Here is an 18,864-nt window from a genome sequence, read left to right on the forward strand (position 1 = left end):
GCAAGTAGAGAGGAGCTCGGGTTTATCGCCTCTTCTCACCCTAATCCCTCTGGAGTAGGCACTGATCCAGCTTGCCACATCCTTCTCGGGCACAGGCTCCTTCCAGAGCCGCTGTTTCACTGGGGGGGGAATTTCAGCACCTCCTGCTCACGCACAGGACCCCAGGGAAAGCTGCCTTTGGTCACCAGCCCCCTCAGTTATCAATGTCTGTCCTTTACAAACCAGAAACCAAACACAGACCTGGGTATTTTTAATCCTTCGCTCTGGATATTAAACAGCCCCTGTGTGTGCTCTGCAGGCACATCCATCTGCAGAAAGGAGATGTGATGGGCCCGTTTGCTCTGGACTTTTCACTCCAGTTCATCCCAAAGTTGTGTGGAACAGAGAAATTTTGTACTGGAAAGGTCTGAATGCTGTATTTCCCCCCTCCTTTTTTTATATAAAAAGCTTGTAAAATGACTTCTGTGGGTTAAGAAGGAGCAGGAGCTGTGCCCAGCATCACTGGGTGAAGAGCTGTGAAGCAGCAAACATCATTCCTGCCTCAGGGAAGAAGGAGGGCATCCTCTGGAGCAGAGCAGTGGGGATCCAGTGCTGCTTCTGCCACCACAGGGATGCATCCATCCAGCCTTGCAGAGAGGGCAAACCTCAGAGTGACAGAAAATCAACAGGGGCAAAATAAACACTTTTCGTGCCTGAACATAATTGATTTGGTTTCTCACATCTTTATCTAAAGCGTCTGATAGTAGCCTGGGGTGAGGGAGGTGACTCAGAAAACAGAGGAAAAGAGCCATGGAGGACTTCGAGGAACTGACCCTGTGTGGCAATTCCTGCAGAGCTTCCAAACGGATCGGATCAGGTTCTTTGATTTAAGGCACTTTTGTTTCTCTTGTACCTGCTGCAACAGGTGGAAGATCCTTGTCTGGCATCCCTCTGCTGCATTGCAGGGATGCTGGTCCAGCACTTCCCTGCCCTGCCATGGCCTGGCAGTGCTTTTCTTTGGCCTCCCTGTTTTTTATTCTTAATGTTTCCTAGACACACAGAATCACTAAGGTTGGAAAAACCCTCTGAGATCATCAAGTCCAAGCATTCCCCAGCACTGCCAAGCCCACTCGAATTCATGTCCCCAAGTGCCACATCCACATGGCTGTTAAATCCTCTAGGGAGGGGGACTACCAGCCTGTTCCAGGGCTGGACAGCCCTTTCCATGAAGAAATTTTCCTTCACATCCAACTTGAACCTCCCCTGGCACAACTTGAGGTCATTCCCTCTCCTCCTGTCCCTTGTTCCCTGGGAGCAGAGCCCAACCCCCCCCCGGCTCCCCCCTCCTGTCAGGGAGTTGCAGAGCCAGAAGATCCTCCCTGAGCCTCCTTTTCTCCAGGCTGAGCCCCCCCAGTTCCCTCAGCAGCTCCTGGTGCTCCAACCCCTTTCCCAAGTCCATTCCCTTCCCTGGACACGCTCCAGCCCCTCCATGTCCTTCTTGGAGCGAGAGGCCCAAAACTGATCCCAGGATTCCCAAGATTAACTCTCCCCATCATCACCCCTCTCTCCCACAGGCTGCAAAGAAACATTCCTGGTGTGAGACTGGCTCAGGATACTTGATGGGAGAGCAGTGTGCCGTTCCCAAGCCAACATCCTGCTCCTCCCCAGTATTCCCACAGGATTCCCACTAAGCACTGACAGCCCTCCTGGAGAAGCAGGTCCCCTTGACCCACAGAACTACACCAAGTTCTTTTTTTACTTTTTTGGGGGCTGGTTTGTTTGTTGGGGTTTTCTTTTGTTTTATTTGTTTTGGGTATTTTTTTGTTTGTTTGGGGGTTTTGGGGGGGTTTTGATTTTTTTTTTTTTTGTTCTTGTCTTTTTTTTTTTGGTACTTGTTTTTCCTTGTATACCAAGTTAAAACAGTAAGTATTTTTTAAAAAAAGAAGTTATGTTTTTGAGGGATGGAGCTGGAAAAGTCCCCTTCCAGCTCTTTGTGTGGTTTACACGTCGTGTGACAGAGATGTGCCCTCAGTGTATTTGCAAAGGCTCCTCTCACAGCTCGTGTCGAGGTGCACCCTCAGCACAGAGCCCTGTCTTTGGTGGCCTCAGAGTTCCCTCTAGTGGGAGAGATCACCAGCGGACGGGAAAACGCATCCAGTGAGCCTTTCATTAACATAGTAACTCACCAGCGCTGTGTTTTCTCTCTTTGGACTTCCAAACAGTGCTTTGGTGTCCAGCAACCCTACTCCAGGTATCCAGAAACGACAATCATCACATCCAAAGTCGTTCCAGGATGAGATGATTCTGTGAGCATCCTCGTGCAGCAGACACAGACTGTGGTCTCTGGAAGGGAAGGTGTTGAAAGGCACTGACAGAAGGAACTGGGCACTGGGTGTCAGTCCTTCCTTGCTCCCCTGGAGAAAGAGCTCTTGCAAAGGAGCAGGGAAGGGAATATGGACATGTTCCCAAGTCTGTTTTCCACGCTGGTGATGGATAAAAGAAGGTGCAGTGCTAGAGGGACCTTTAGAACTCAATCTCGAGTGATATTTTAACCAAGAGTTGCTCAGCATTTAGAAGACAGCCATTCCTTGCATCCCGAAAATCATGTGCTGATTCAGCTTGCCTTGAAATCCATCGTGTTGCAGGTTACAAAGAGGTCTTCAACTTGGCATTCCTCAAACGAGAGTTTCCTGAGACGAAATGCTCATTAATATAATTTTTTTCAGTGAAATTATTGTGTTTTTTTCCGTGGGATATGTGTGTGACCTTCAGGTGTGGCTCTGATTGGAAGCCAACAGTGTATTTGTACAAACACAACAAAAGAAGAGACGAGTGAGTTTAACTATTGCTTTTCAAAGCTAACTTTTTTCATGGAAATGGAAATTGTAAAGAGAAAATGTGCAGGCAACACCTACTCCTGTTAAGTCCATTTAATACCAAACCTGCTTTTTTGGCAAAGTTTAAATTCAGGTCTCTTCCATTTTACACAGCTCTTCTGGAGGTGGAAAGCCAATCCAAATGCAAAATGTATCCATGCCTTTCCTGACACTGAAAGGGACCCCAGAACTTCTTTGTGCTTGTAGCCCTACCCACGTGGGTACCTTTCTCTGCTGGGAAATGCTCTGCAGGTGGCACTGGAGAAACTGGCAGGATCTCAAACTTCAAGATATTTAACACTCTCTCTGGGGTTCCCTCTGAAATGCCCTCAACTACAGTGAAGGCAGGTGAGCACAGGAGACTTGCCAATGTATTTTTCTCCTTAAAAAAAGCATGTGAAGGGTATAGGTACATCAGTCTCAAACAACGAGTGGGTTGCTGGAGATCTGACCTGCTTCAGAAGGAACAAAAAAGGGAAAGCTGGCAGAGTGAAAGTTAAGTGACTCAAGACCTACCTCTTGATCCGGGGAGACAGAGGGAAATGTTGAATAAAGGTAGTGGTAGTGTTGAAATCTTGCTGGAAAGCGTAGTGGCTCTGGTTTGTTAGTTGGCAGGGAAAGGGCTGCACTAAATCCAGCACAGTGGTGGAGAAGATGTCCCCAAGGACAGCTGTATCCATCGGGAAGAGACACTGCCCCGAGCTCCAGACTCCGGGAATAATTTAGACCTGTTGGGGGCAGCAGGAGCTTTCTGTTTTCACAGGTCAGAAGGTACTGAGAGCAGCGGAAGAGGCAAAGCTAACACAGGGGGAGCCCGGGATGGCTTTGGGGAAGGTTCAAACACCACTCTGTTCCTTAGGACAGCTTAGTAGCCGTGTTCCAAATATTCTCACACATCTGTGTCTTAAATGAGAAAGTGTTTCTAGGCTTATGTGGGCTCTTGGCCACTACCTGGGCATCTTTTGTCAATTAATTTTGGCAGGGGCTTGCAATTGTGCCAGTTCTGATGTTCCCATGAGCAGTGATGGTTTAAATCAGTAGACCTTCCAAGGCCTTGTAAGATAAATATTGCATCTGGTATGAACAGCATATAAACATGTGTGTGTATGAAAGTATAAACAGTGTGTGTGAAAGCAGCTGGAGAAACAGCAGACACTGAATGTCCTGTATTGACTGCTAAGGATGCTGTTGCTAATCAATCACTCTGGGAAATGGGTGGCTTCTGTCAAGCCTGATAAAACTACAACAGAGAAAACTTGTCACTGGAAGATTGTGTAGTGTAACAACAGGAAGATGGCAGAGATTGCCCTGCACCACTCCTGCTGCCCCTTTTCCTCTCCACCCAACAGGAAGGTAGCAGCTAAAGACCACTCCCAATGATAAAAAAGGTTATAGAGATAACTTTCTTTATCACCCATGAAGAGGAACTTGAAAGATCCAGGCCAGACCCCTTCAGTGCCCACGGCTTGTGAGTATGAAACTGGGTATGAAATCAACTTGCCTAGAGAGTTTGTGTAATAAAATGTCCTTCCCTTTCAGTACCTTCTTTCACTGAATTTTTTCTGCTAATTTCCTACAGCCTAACATCAGAAAAACCAGGTGGTGTTTATCTGGGATGAGAATTCTGAAAAAAACAGGTGGTGTTTGTTTATTTGGGATGAGGATTCAGAAGAGAGGTGGAGCCTTGGTGTATTAACAACATTTTGTTGTTGACTATTGCTGAGTTAGTGACCTGCAGTTCTTATTATTTTTGTGGTAATTAAGAAAGAAATAATTTACCAGGTTTGGCAAAACCTTGAGTATGTTGTTGTGTGACTTCCAGTGAAGCCTTACAATAAATAAGTTCCAGAAAGGGTTCTGATCTGAAAAAAATCCCAAATGCTTTTTGGAACACTAAGAATATACAGTCCAGTGTGTGGATGGTGAATGTCACAGCTCTTGGCCATTATTATAAATTATTATCATTTGTTGTCATTATTACATTATATTCTGCTATTGGATTCTGGTTTGAGTGTTTTATGACAGCACAGATGTCTTTAATTAAAATTCATTTTTGGTGTGACTGACGCTACCCTTGAACAGAAACCGGGGAGGAAGTGCTTTAACTTCCTTTGAAGTTCAGGTTTACACTACTGATTTCCAGCAGCAGCGCGATTATGCATCCCGGAGGCGGTTCTCCCGGCTCTGTAAAAGTTTTTCTTTAAAGTTGAAGGAATTTCGGAATGAAACTTTCTGAAAGTTTTCGGAAAGGAAGCGGCGGAGGAGCGGTTTGGACGTGTCCCGGGAGCGGGACTGGAAGGCTGGAGCCTCCGGAGCCCGATGGCCCCGAGCCGGGCCCCGGCCGGGCCCGGAGAGGCTCCCCCGGGGGAGGTTCGGCTGCAGAAGCGGCTCCGGGCCGTTCCCAGATGCTGGAGAGGTGCCCGCGCCTCCTTTCTCCGTCATTCCTGACCGGGACGGTGCCCGGCTCCTGCCGCAGCCGCCCTTCTGAGCCTGTGACGCCGAGCAGTTACTGGGGCCGGTTCTCCAGAAGGATAAAAGTTTTTCTTTAAAGTTGAAGGAATTTCGGAATGAAACTTTCTGAAAGTTTTCGGAAAGGAAGCGGCGGAGGAGCGGTTTGGACGGCGAGGGGCACAGGAGGTGGCTCGGGAGCCCTCCGAGGTGCGGGTCGGGAAGGGCAGGCACAGTGAAGGATTGATTGAAAGATTCGCACTTTACTTGCCGCAGTTTCAGTCTTTAACGCCTTTTTTCCCTTTCTTCTGATGTTTTGTGGGGTTGTTTTTTTCGTTGGTTGTTTTCTTTGGGGGTTTTTTGGGTTTTTTTGTTTGTTTGTTTGTTTTTGGTTTTTTTTTGTTTGTGAGTTTGTGGGTGTTGGGGGGGTGTTTGTGTGGTTTTTTTGTGGGGTTTGGGGTTTTTTTTGTTTGGTTGTTTTTTTTACTGATGATTGGACTTGTAACCCTAGGGACTTTTTTTTGGTGGCCCATATAGCCACCAAACACGGTGTAGCCTAGTTTCTCATGGTGTGAAACCTTTTGTCTACCCCGTGTGTGCGTGATGGTGCATTAAGGGCTTTAACGGGTCCCAAAGCGGTGACGCACAGAAGGCTGGAGTTGAAAACTCTACTTGCCTGCAGGTGTGACACGTCTTTCACTGCTTTATAAACACTTCTTTAACTCGGTGTTTTCTGCTTGCTGGCCCTTGATTTCTGCTTGTTTTTTGGAATATCTGTCTGAATTTCTTATTGCTTAAATATCTGGCTACACTGGCAAATTCTTCATTGGGCTTGTTGCTGATGGATCCTTGTTTCCTGATTTTTACGCATCAGAACTTGATCTCTCTTTGTGCTTGGTAACTAGAGAGTTGCATCAGGACTGATTTTAGCATAATGTGTTCAGAATTTAAAGGCAGGCTACTGGTTGTCTGTGTAAGCATTATGTGCACTGGGAATTTGTTTTAAATACTTACTTTTTCTTCCTGTCCTTCGTTTATTTGTTCATCAGCCTTCCATTCTTAATCGGTGTAACACAGAAAATGCTTTGCAGTCAATTTTCTCTTCTGTTTTTTGCATGTTGTGAAAATCTTTAAAAGGTTGAGATTTCCTTATTTCTTGACAGAAGATGCTCCCCAGATGCATCAGCTGTTTTTGCAGGCATTGGCAGAAAACCTCAGCAGTGGGTGGAGTGTGTTACAGAGATTTTGTGCAAAATAATGTTTCTGCTTGGATATCATGCCAGCTTCAGTCAGGTCTGCAATTCGGTTATGTTGTGGCAATATCACCCGAGGGAACAGGGCAATGAGACCTGTCAAATCTCGTGTCTAACCCCAAATTTTTTTCTCACATGACAAACCTACTGTTAATTTTTGCACCCTGAGGACACGATAACACTAGAAGAGGGTCTGTCATTGAGTCACTCATCTCTCCTTGTCTTCCGTCAGGTGAAGCAGATTTCCTCTTCCAAAATGACTTTCCGATTTCTGGTTTTGTGTCTGGCATGTTCTGGGCTTGGAAAGGCGAAGGGTAAGTTGAATTTCCTGAAGTCTGCTTGAAAATTGTTGGGGAAGTGGTTTCAGATTCCTGAGGCTTCGTCAGAGTAAGAGAGAAAAGTAGCTGAAATCCAGATTGCTGATGTTGTTAGATACATGCTGAGGCAGAGATATGGTGCTGGCAGGTGTGATGTAAAACCTCCCAGAGTAGCATTTAGGGATGGCAGCATCCCATAAATATGATGACACTGGACACTACTGTTCACCTGAGTTCAGTTTCCCATCGTGGAGCCTTCCCTAAGGAACAAATCTCTAGTTTTCTTTCTCTCCATCTCAAATGTACTGTGAACTCTAAAACTACGTGGTCCGGAAACTCTTCTTAAGCCATGTTTACTCCTCTGAGAATGGCTTGGTGTGTACTTCCCTGATGCACTCAGTCTTCCTCTAGCTCTTAGGAAACAAAAATTGGGTATGTGATGAATGGGAAGGCAGGAGCTGATTTAGTGAAACTGGAGAAGGAAGTCTGCAGGGATGGGTATAGAAATAGGGTAAGTCTTTTTGCATTTAAACAGTTTAGAAGAAAGCCAGAGCCTCAGGCAATGTAAACTGTCTGATTTCTAGGAGTACTGAAGAGAAGGACTCTTTGGTGGAGGAATGTAATTGGAGGAGTTGTTGTGTCTGTGGGTAATCCAGGCCTTAGAATCAGCATTAGGCTTCTGAATATGTGTGATATCTGCCCCTTTCCCTATTTTATGTCACTGCAGTGGTTCCACAGGCTGAAGAAATTCAAGTGAGGGTGGGTGACAATGCCCCTCTGAGCTGTGCCCTGACAGAGCCCATGGATGTTGTGCAAGTGACGTGGCAAAAGGGCTCTGAAAAATCACTTAAGAATATAGCTACATACAGTAAACTGAAAGGATTGAGGATTCACAAGTCCTATCAAGACCGAATGAATTTCACAAGTCTGGAACTCAACGAGACAAGCATCACTTTTTGGGACGCTACAATGGATGATTCAGGATGTTACCTGTGTCTCTTCAATACTTTTCCCTCAGGCTCCGTCTCTGGACGTACCTGCCTGAGTGTCTTTGGTGAGGTTCCCGGCAGGGATATGTTTCTGGTGGAATAAGAGGTATTTTCTCACCCACAGTACTTCCTGGAGCAGATTCAGGAACTGCAGGAATAGGAGCATCCCTTGGTGGAACAGAATGTAGAAACAGAGCATTACTGCTGTGAGCAACACTCTGGGGGTCATACTCAAGACTGTTGTGGTGGGTTTGGCTCTTGGTTGTTATTCCTTGATTAGCAGCTAAAAAGCAAGGAGTGGGATCTTTGTAAGCCCTTGGGCAGTCCCAGATGGAACTTGGGCAAACCAACATTGCCTGTTGCTGTTTCCTCTCAGTGCCAGCAACAACTCCGGTGCTGTGAGCTCTGCCATATTGGTAGGGAATTATCAGATGGGACCAAGAAATGGTTTTACTGAACAGATTATTTTAATACCTGGGTTTTAGATTAAGTGAAATGTTTGGGGCATATAACTTGAGTATAAGGGAAGGAGTTCTGAGTCCTGGAGGGAACCTGACCCAGTGAGCATTTCTTTGGGCTCAGTGTGAATGCAGTAAGCTTTGCTCTGGTTCGTGATGGTCAGACTGCTGTTACTGCCTGTGAGTAGGAGCTCATTGTGGTGATGGATTGTCTCATTTGTATGTTGGAAGGTCTCAATGCATCTGTCCACTACAACATTTCTGAAGGTCACTTGGTAGCCGTCTGTAGTGCTGTTGGCTTCCCAGAGCCCACCATCACCTGGAACGACTTGTTCGATTCTGCTCCTACACAGGAGGTGGTCAGTCACGCCAGTGGGGTGGTGTCCATCACCAGCACACTGCACGTCTCCAACCCCAAGAGGATCAGGGCCCAGGACTTGATCTGCAGAGTGAACAACACAAAGGAAACAAGGGAATTGCCCGTGAGAATTAACGGAGGTGGGTGAACAGTGAAAGCACCTTGTCAGTGTTCTCTTGGCCTCCATGTTTGGGTAGGAATCTGCTGGGAAGAGGAGGGGGTGAGATGTGTGTATGTCAAGCAAGAAGAAATAAAATCCTATTTGCATTTGTTGCTGTCTTTGAGACAGTGACATACTGGAGTCCTATCAAAGAGGAGGGGAAAAAAGGCAAACCATGGGTTTTAGAGGCACCATGTGTTTTGCAGCAAGTCAAACTACAATTTTCATGCATGCCTTCATAATTTAACAGCCTAAAAATAAATATAAATGATATCTATCCAGGTGAAGTAAAAACTCCATGGGTAGCTTAATGGACACAGAAGTGGGAGTTCTGAAATTTGTAACAAACTATCTCTGAAACAAAAGCTTGGCTTCAACTTACCACATGCTTTGTTGTGTTTTAACGTGTATTTTTAATTTAAAGTGTTTAGAAAAGAGCCAGAGCTTCAGCCAGTGTAAATCAACATAACTTTATTGATTTCTGGGAGAACACAGCAGAAGAACTTCGCACTAGAGATGCAGGAAAGAAGGAACAGTCATGGTGAGGAAAGAATAGTATTTCCAGGCATACAGGGAGGCAGCCAGTTGAAGATGCTTGTGTTGGGTTTATGCAGACATCTTAAATACATGAAACATCTGAATACCTTGTAGTATTTTTATTTCTTCTTCCAACATTCTGTTCTGCTGGAAAGACTTTCACCCCAGTTCTGCAGGTGAGAAAGAGAAACATTAAAAGCTGAATTACCATTTTTAGTTCATACAGAAGCTTTGACTTGGGATATTTAAAATTCACGTGTCTCCAAATCCAGAGCCTTAAAGGGGAGACCACTGATGAATTACGAAGACAGGAAAAGCAGCACATAAATGTGGGTTAATTCTGAAATCAGATGCTCAAGAAGTGATTGTTACAGGAATAATAGTACAGAGCAAGATCTGAATTAATGTCTTCACTCTAAAACTTAACCTTCAAATCAGTTCTTAATTCTGAATTATACTAATTGAAAAAGCATGCTAAATGTTTCTCCTGTCTGAATACCAATATTCTTTTGTTTTGGCCTTTTGAAAAGAAAATATGTATCTCAAAGCAGGAAACTAAGACTGTTTTTTCTTGCTAGGAGAATGAAAAATCAGCTGACAGCTTGTTATTTTAGCAGTATTATATTTTAGAGGATGATAAATTCCAATGAATAGTTCCACCTAGCTTTGTTAAAAGACAGAATAGTGTTGGCTTGATCCAAATACATTTTATTTCATAAAGTTTTCCAGGTAATGTCAGTGAACTGGGCCTTTGTATTAACATTTTTGATTAATGGCTGTTTAAAGTGGTTAACCAGGGAGGAATTTATGCTTAAGTGTTGGGTAGAGCTATTTGCAGGCCTGTCTTCTCTTCTGAAGGTTAATGCAGCCTTTTCAACAGTGATAATTGTTTAAAGGTAAAAAGAATAACTTATATTTTACAAACAAAAAGATAAAATTCTGGGTGAACAAACAAACTCCTCTGAAAGCATTAAGACTTGTGTGAAGTTGTGCTTATGTGCCCATGGCAAGCGCTGTATCGAGGGGGGGAATGGCAGTTTCCTTGGCCATGGTTGAACATGAGAACATCTTCTCACATTTTCTGCAGGCAAGTGGTTTTGCCCTTAAGGATTCATAAATTCACTCTCTGTTTTGAGCAATTGCTGCTTTTGTGTATCTTAGCAGTGCTTTTCACAGTATCAGAGGAAGCATTGTCATTAACCAGACATCCTCTTGGCTCTCTTTGTTTATTTTCTTTATAAACCAGCTTCATTTGGTGTGGTTTTTCTTTTGTTTTCACAGAAGAGGGACCCTCATTACTTTGGCTGCTGATTATTGCTGTGATCGTAACTGTTGTCGTAGTTGTGTGTTTGCTGTTCTGGAGGAAGAAAATCTGCAGGAGGTGTTGAAGTGGTGAGTCCCTGATGTGTGGAAACCAGTGGTTTTCCCTCAGGGGAAGAGTTTTCTGCTGGTTACAGCACCATTTTTAAGACAAACAGGGAGATATGGTGAGGTGTGCTCAAATTTGGCATAAGAGTCTGCATCCTAATGATGAACTAAGGAGAAATTGCAGTCAGTGTAATGTCTTTGCATGTGGAATGACCTGTCATGGATCAATTCAGCTGTCTAGTCTTAATTACTAACAACAGAATAAAAATAAATAAATTAGAGGATTGGGGAGGCTTTAGAAATCACAGAAATTTGATGGTCAGTGGTAATTTCACTGACATTCAGCTAAATCAAAATGCTGTGTCTGGCTTTAAATTCTACTGATGTATTTAGAAACACCAGCACACATTAGCTCAGTTCCTGAATAGTTAGATACTTGCTTCCTGATGATGATGTGATATAAAGTAATGTTTCCAGAAATATCAGATCTGTCTGTTGTGAACTTAAACCTAGAGTGCCTATTGTTGAGAGGGGTTGATCTAGTAAATCTGCTACTGCAAAAGTCTTCACAGAGAAGAAAGAAATGGACACTTCTCACACCTCAGAAAAGTTCTAGTTTTAAAATATGAGCTTTCCATTGTTCCTATAAACAAGTAGAATTGTTTGGGTAAATTAGCTGAACAGTGTTTACTAGGGGGTATGAGTTTCTGTCAAAGTTTATCAACAAAAGCAGGGTTTTAGCGACTTTTTTTGTGAAAAGCAGGACTTGAGTGAATAGTTTGTGTTCCTTCCCATTCATCATGGGGTTTGATTACCAAACTCCAGGATGTGACTTCTACAGTGATCTTGGAAGTCCTTCAGTCTCTGTTCTTCTAATGCAGTCTAGTTTTTATCAGCCTTAGTCTGCATATTTTCAGTTGTTTTTCAATTTTGAGTTCTGAAAATGTCATGTGGTGACTTGGCTCCTCTTTGCATAAGGCAGCATTACTTTATCCAGAGCAACTTTGGCCAGCTGATCCTATCCCTTCATACAGTGACCACCTTAAAAAAATGGGTAGTCCATTTTCCTAATGTACCTTTGTTTCCTGAAGTCCTCGTTAATTAGTTTGCTGTAAAACTCAGACAGTAGTGCAGTTTGATCATTCTATCACAATCTGGTTTTTTAGATTTTTTTAAAGTATTTTTTTATCCCCAGGATGCTCTTTTATGCCTGTTCCTAGGGGTTACTTAATATTTATCTTGCATGTAATTAGAACTGTCATTTCTCTGGGAATCGTTAGAATACCTGTGGAACTACAGCAATTTTCAACACTGTATTTCCAGTGTGTTACTACTCCACAAACACCATATTGTAATGAGGAAATCCCCTAACCCTCCTTAGCTATGGATCTTTGTCTGGTTTTGTGGTGACTTGGTTTTTTTTCCCTAATTATCTGTGAAATATGTTTATGATTTTTAAAGTTGTAGTTGATTCCCCCAAGAGGCAGTAACACCTTGCAGAAAGCCCTTTTCTGGTTTTATCCTCTACTGTGCTCAGATGGTTCAAATGAGGGGCAGTGCCCACGGACATAATTTTGGAATGGCTTCTTATAACCTCACAACAGAGAGCAAATAGCACTGGCTGGAAAATCCCCCTGTATGTCTGGGACTTTAATACTGCTCTTCATTCAACAATAGATAACAAGCACTGCCTTTGTAGTCTTGTCAAGTTGCCCAGAAAGTAAAACAGCAGCTTTTTATCTGAGTGGCTGGGGACACTTCTGTGACAAAGTTGCTTCTGCTCTTGAGAGTATGATTAGTTTTTTCTTTGCTTTTCTATTTGTTATTTCCTTCCTTTTTGTGGTAGATACTTGGGAATTAGGTCAAGAGCTGGGGTTGAAATTTGATGTCTCACCCCTCAGGCATTTGCCTTGTGTACCAGTTACAGAGCACACGTGTGTTTTGTAGCTCTCCCTGAAAGCATCCCGAGTGAAGTGTCTTCACAATGGTTGGCAAAAAGTCACTTATTTGGGAACAAACTGAGCGGCCTTTGTGGCAAATGGAGATGGAAAACTCATATTTTCATCTCTGACAAGCAGAGGCAAATTTAGCTGTGCCTCTCACTCCATACAAGTGCAATGAGCCGCAATGAATCAGCAGGCAAAATGTCACCCACCCTCTCTTGGTGCTGCTCTTATAAAAAGTCACGATTTCCCTCCTGGCTCAACTAACAGAGCTTATTTACACCAAAGTAAAGCAGTCACTTAACAAACCAAGAGCCTAGGTTGAAGCAAAATAAAGCTTTATGAGCCTGAATTCCTGTGCCTTACCTGCCCTTCACATGTCTCAACCTGACTGCTTTCCACAGCATCAGTTGCTTATTTCAAGGCTTGCAGGATACTCTTATTTCAGCCTGGCCAATTAAAAAGCTTTATAGTCACTTCTCAGGATGTCTGTAGGGGGATACAATTCCACATATGCTTTTTTCTGGGGGGCTTGTGGTGACCTGCAACAGCCCGGGAAGGCCTATTTCACCAAGGCATAGAAAGGCCGGAATGATTTCCTTGGCTTGTTTTGTTTTTAAAGCATTGGTGTGTTGATGTCTCTTGGGCAGCTTATGCAGGTTTTGACATGTGGAAAGGCTTATAAATAGTCAAATTGTATGTCTGTGTTTAAAAAAACTATAGCAACAGGACAGAAAAATATGGGGCTTGTTAATGAATAGATATGATGTGACCTTAGAAAGCTGGAAAAAGAAAACTTGAGGAGTCATAGAAGAAGAGATTAGGTCAGATCAAAAATTCCATTCTGCAGAAAGTGCCAACATAGAAATGTTGTCAGGGGTTTTTTTCCTGTTTGGAAGTCAAAACCTTCAGGTTTTCCTTCAAGTGGAAATTTTCTGGAATTCAGATGTGAGCAGCATTGTGCCTTTGTCAGAGGTTGGACTTAATGATCTTGGATGTCTTTTCCAGCTTTAATGATTCTATGTTTGTGTTTGAATACAAGCAACTGCCTGTATTTCAAAGAAATACTGAACCTCAGTGTGCGTCATAGTTTACAAAAGTACTATAAAACAAGTTGAAAATGCCTTTTTGTTGCCAGCTGGAGATCACTTGATACCCTGAACAGGAATTTAAGGTGCCCTGATTGGTTTTTTTTTGTTCTGAGTTTTGGAAGTTGCTACAAATAGTATAGAATCAGGTTTGTTAAGTGACAAATAGCAACTTGGCTGATCAGCTGTAATACTGAGGTACCAGAACCCCAAATTTTGGTGGCCAAATATGTCCTGAAAGGCTGGGAAATAAGTCTTGTGCAGGAAATTCCAGTTATTTAGAAAACTTGACAAAAACAAGAGCTTTCCATTGCTGTGTTGATAGTAAAAATAGCAATTAATTCTGGAAGAGCCACTATAGCAGTATTCTCTTGTGTTTATTCGGTTTGGGGAAGGCTTTGTTTCTAAGCTTTGGCTTAAAATTACGGCAATTCCTATTTTATCTTATGACCTGACTTATTTCTTCAGTGAGTTGCTTTGACATACATCTGGATTTATTATTAGTGAGAGACTTGGTAGTTGAGAACAACATAGCTGATTGCCTTTAGGAGACTTTTCAGAATAATTTTTCCAGAAAAGACAGGCTAAATACCAGACTTTCAGATGATAAACTCAGGACTTATCTCCCTCTTTCATGAGACAGATGGATCTAACTCACCCTGCTCACAGAGGAATGGGTGTCTGGGAGTCATGTCCCAGCTGAGGAGGCTCATTTTAGACTTTCTTGGTTTCCTCTCAAGTGTGGCTTTATCATGAGTAGGAGATTTATATATTTATCCTATTTTTAATTCCCAGAAAAATAGCAAAAAACATGTAGTGAATATACAACAGCCTCATTGGTTTACCCTTCTTAACACTACACAAAAAAAGAACAGAAAACAAACAAAAACCCAGACAAACCCCAACCCAACTCCCTCAAAAACCACAGTGTAAAAATATTGTAGCCAAACAGACCAAAACAGAACTAATGAGGGGGGGAACTAAAAAAAAAAAGCCACCCCTCATTACAAAAATGCTAGCAAAGAGGTAATTCTGCTGTCAGCTGCCCACCAGGTTTCCCACAGACATAAATATTTTGCAACCCAAGTGAAGATGTTTTTGGGTTTCATCATCTGCTGCTTACAGACAGCACCTGTTCCCTAGTAAGTCACTTAATTTTCTGTTCAGGATGATAAATAAAATAAATCCTGTTTGTTGCAGACAGGATGAAGGTGGTGGTGTAGGAAACATCCCAGGGGTTATCATGCCTGTCCAAGGGAGAAGTGTTGAAGTCTATGCTGCTAAAATGCTGTTTCTTTGCAAACAAGGAGGCTCTTACTATGGGTGACCAACACAATTTTTGTCCTGTCCATCATATTTGTGCTTTGTATATAACCAGAAAATAAAATGCAGCTGAAAGGGAGGAAAAATGGCACTCCTGTGATAAATGAATAGTTACCTCACTGTTTCAATTCCTCATTCGCTTCCTTGGCAGGAATTATTTGTATACTCAATTCCAAAACACTCTGCAAAATACTTTGGCTGTATGAGGGGTTATTAGACAAGGAGATGGAAACCTCTTTCATATTCTTCTACATGAAAAGCAAAGGTGCCATATATTTTGTCCCTGTCTTCAAAGCCATGTGATGGTAGTGTTATAAATTGCATCTCAAACATCAGAATGACATTCTGAAATACCAAACTATTTATATGCTCCATATAAAACCTTACTGATTTATCCTGGTGTTTTACCCACCAGGAAAGTGAGTTTGCTTTTCACAGTTTACAAATCCTTTTAGGGTTCTGTGTATTTGTTATTTCCCTGTCTTATCCTGAATTCTGCAGCATGTATGACTTCCAGGATTAAAAAAAGCAGGGAAGGTCCTACAGTTGTTCACCAAAGGGCAGTTTTGTGACTGTTGTTCCCCACTTTCCCCACTGTGCATTTCTCTCCCCCCTTGCCCTTGAGGCAGCAACACGGTGGCCACAATTCATCCTTTTCCCTGTTTTTTTTCTTTGTTTTCTAGGATCCTTGAGGATTTCCATTCACCTTCCAGATCATCAGAGCCCAGCAACCTGAAGTCAGCATTAGAAATATAGTGACTTGACTGGCTGGAAAGAAGCAACAAAAAAAGGAAGAGATACATACACTGCCCTATCTAGACACTGAGTTATCACTGAAATGACTAACACAATGTTTTTTATTCAGTCTGGACCCTTAATCTGAAAGAGTAGGATCAGAGGGACCACTTAGTCCTCTCCTGCTGTGCCAAAATCTTCTTTGCTCGTGCCACTCATGGTACTGCTGCTGTGAAAAATGTATTTACCTTCTTCCAGTTGAGATTTGAAAACACCCATGGATGGAAGCTCTGCAGACTCTCTGGGGATCCTCTTGCAGTGCCTGATTGCTCTTGTAGTAGAGAGGGGTTTAATTTTTGCCAACCTCTGTCTGCAATTTCACTTGCAGCAACTCTGAGTTCATTGCCCTCTTCCTGTGATCTGGTTTTCCTTCTCTTACCCAGCTGTTCCAGCTCCTTTTCCTCAGTGAATGTGTCATTGTGCCAAGGACAGTATTGCTTAACTTTCTCCAAAAACACCTTCTGAACTCAAAACCACAGGACTCAAGGCCACAGGAACTCAAACCACACTGAATTTGTCAGAATTACTGGGGAAGAGCAATAGGACTCCAGGGAGGTGACAGGTTAAAGAAAGTAGCAGCCACGGTTGGGAAAGAAGAATTATATGTCATTTATATATATTTATAAATATATAAGTATTGTACTTTATTTGACCTTTCTAATCCTGGGGTGGGGTTTCTTCTTGGTTTGGGGGTTTTTTGTTTCTTTTGGTTCAGTTTATTTTTGGGGTTTTTGGTGGTTTTTTTCAAATAAGTGAGGAGGAGTTGGAAACAAAGCCCAGTAGTGTAAGCATTGTCATCTCCACCCCTCCTTTCTTTTTTGCTGTCATTCTCTCTCTGGTTATTTTCCAAAACAACTCTGTTAATACCCAATGCTACTCCTTGTTTTGCTGTCAAAAGCCGTGGACTAACTTCCTCCATAGTGCTGGTGGTCACCTTGTGCACTGTTAAAACATTCTTCCCTGCCTCCATCCGTTTGTGCTGTGTCTTTTTGAAGCCACATAAATCACCAGAGGCCATTATTCTGTGCTGGGCATTGCTGTGTGGGGTGTCACCCCTCAGCTCGCTGGCCTGTGTCCCTGCTGTGGGTGGGATGATGTCAGCAGGAGGTCTTACAGAACCTGGATTTGCTGATTTGCCCCGATTTTGGTGGCAGATAAAGGCACTGCACTACTCTTATGAGCTGGCCCCTAATTCTGCTCCTGCCCCAGGTTGTGTTAGAGCTCCTCTGTCCCCCACCACCCTAAGCTGGTCCTCAGTGCCTGCCCAGGCCTGCTGATCTGGCCATTTCCAGGCTTAAAGTTCCAGTTTCCTGAGCTCCCCTGTGCTTGTTTTAGTTGGGATAGAGTTCATTTTCTGTGCAGAAGGCAATATGGGGCAACTCTCCTGATTCTCCCATCCCTCCCAGGGGGCTGTGAAAGCAGCTCTGTAGGGATTAGTTGCTGCCTGGGGTTAAACCCTGACAGCCCCTGAGCACCTTCACAGGGTGAGGGTTGCCAAAGCCAAGCCTACCTTGGGTTGTACATTTAATGGCCCATTTTACTGACAGGATAGATGGAAGGACTTTAGGGGGTCCTCTGGTGATTTTTGTTCAGCCGAGGAGTTAAATGTTTAAGGTTTTCCTTCTGTCTGAATGTCACTGGATTGGGATCACTACCAGTACCATCTTTTGGGTTTGATCAGCATTTGTTTGTGCATCTGAAATACTCCATCTCTCCGAGTGTGTTGGACTTCCTAAGTGCCTTTTGTCTTGTGCTTTTTATGTCATATGTTTACCAAGAGTACAGACTGTCAATCTGAAACACCTACAGAGAGGATTTAGGAGATTCAGGACCTAGGACTCAGTGTTAGAACCAGTGTTCTGTTGTTTCCAGAGCAGTGATAAAACTTTGTGTGTGTGTGTGTCTCAGTGTATTAGTGAAGATGTGAGGGATGACATTTGCTCTACTATTGTAAGTACAACGTGGATTATTTATTTATATATTTTACTTTTTCTAATAAAAAAATGTTTTCCAGCCAATACATCAACTGGTCTTTTTTTTTTTTTTTTTTTTTTTTAACCTACTTGTTTGGGGTTCCAGAAATGTTTCATTGCAATTTGGGCCTTTTTTGTAGAATTGGTTTGTATTTTGCTTCCTTTCTGTAGAAAAAGTGGGACTTTGGGGCTTTTTTTAAGGGTGTTTTGGGGTATTTTTTTTTGTCTTAAAAAAAAAATTGAACAAAACTTGTGAGGAAAATTTACAGAAGCAGCTGAGGTTTATTTCAGATTTGGAAATAACTTCAGTAAATCAAAAAACAGTGCATTTCATATTTTTACGAGTATTGTTGGCGTCATGTTCTTTGCTTCATTACTCTTTATCTGAAGTTCCATGCTCTGCTGATATATTGTCTTGTTTTCTATATTTCCCTTGCTGAAAAGAAGCCAAATAAAGCAACTTTGAAGATCAGCCCTCATGATTTCTTTTGTTTGTAGCACATTATGAGCTTTTATAAGTCCATGAGAGAAGCATCACACATGAGCTCTGAGTGCATGAATAATTCCTTTGGGGAAGGCCATAGTGTCCCAGTGTATCCTTTAGGACATATGGACTTCTGAGATGAATTGGGAAACTGCAATTTGTGTTTCTCATGGCATCAACTTGCACTTTTCTTCTTAAGAGATGTGAGAGTGAGGAACTTGGCTGTAGTTAAAAGGATGTGTTATCCTCCTGGAGGAGCTGAGTGTCTTGGGATTGTGTCCCAGATCTTGCACTACCCATGAAAGGCAACATTTTATTGCTTGTCTGAGCTCTACACTTGGCAGAATAGAATATACAGTATTTTGCAGAGGTTTTTGAGATGGCAACATAAACTCCCTCTCTTGACTTCTTTTTTTTTTTTTTTTCCAGGGAAACAAATGATTGCTACTGGTGACTTCTGGAGAACTTCCTACTGGATGCTGGCCATCCCTCACTGTGAGTGACAGGGACTTGTA

At 42.8% G+C, this 18,864-nt stretch overlaps 1 protein-coding gene across 3 annotated transcripts; it reads left to right on the top strand.

The window, feature by feature from the left end:
* The first annotated feature begins 5,430 nt into the window (after nt 1-5,430).
* CD200 (CD200 molecule) lies at nt 5,431-17,912 on the top strand. 3 transcript variants are annotated; one of them, XM_027722975.2, is made up of 6 exons: nt 5,431-5,513; nt 6,789-6,870; nt 7,601-7,927; nt 8,552-8,818; nt 10,657-10,767; nt 15,781-17,912. In XM_027722975.2, exons 2-5 carry the CDS (start codon nt 6,813-6,815, stop codon nt 10,761-10,763), a joined length of 759 nt encoding a protein of 252 aa, XP_027578776.1. In that variant the 5' UTR covers nt 5,431-5,513; nt 6,789-6,812; the 3' UTR covers nt 10,764-10,767; nt 15,781-17,912. The 3 variants fall into 3 exon arrangements, with proteins under 3 accessions (XP_027578776.1, XP_039239240.1, XP_039239239.1); XM_039383305.1 differs by lacking the exon at nt 5,431-5,513 and adding an exon at nt 5,945-5,985; XM_039383306.1 differs by lacking the exon at nt 10,657-10,767 and having other exon boundaries at nt 5,473-5,513.
* The last annotated feature ends 952 nt before the right edge of the window (nt 17,913-18,864 follow it).

Source organism: Pipra filicauda, unplaced genomic scaffold, assembly GCF_003945595.2.
Source record: "Pipra filicauda isolate LSUMZ 115617 unplaced genomic scaffold, ASM394559v2 scaffold302_size1215360_pilon, whole genome shotgun sequence".
Lineage (NCBI taxonomy): Eukaryota > Metazoa > Chordata > Aves > Passeriformes > Pipridae > Pipra > Pipra filicauda.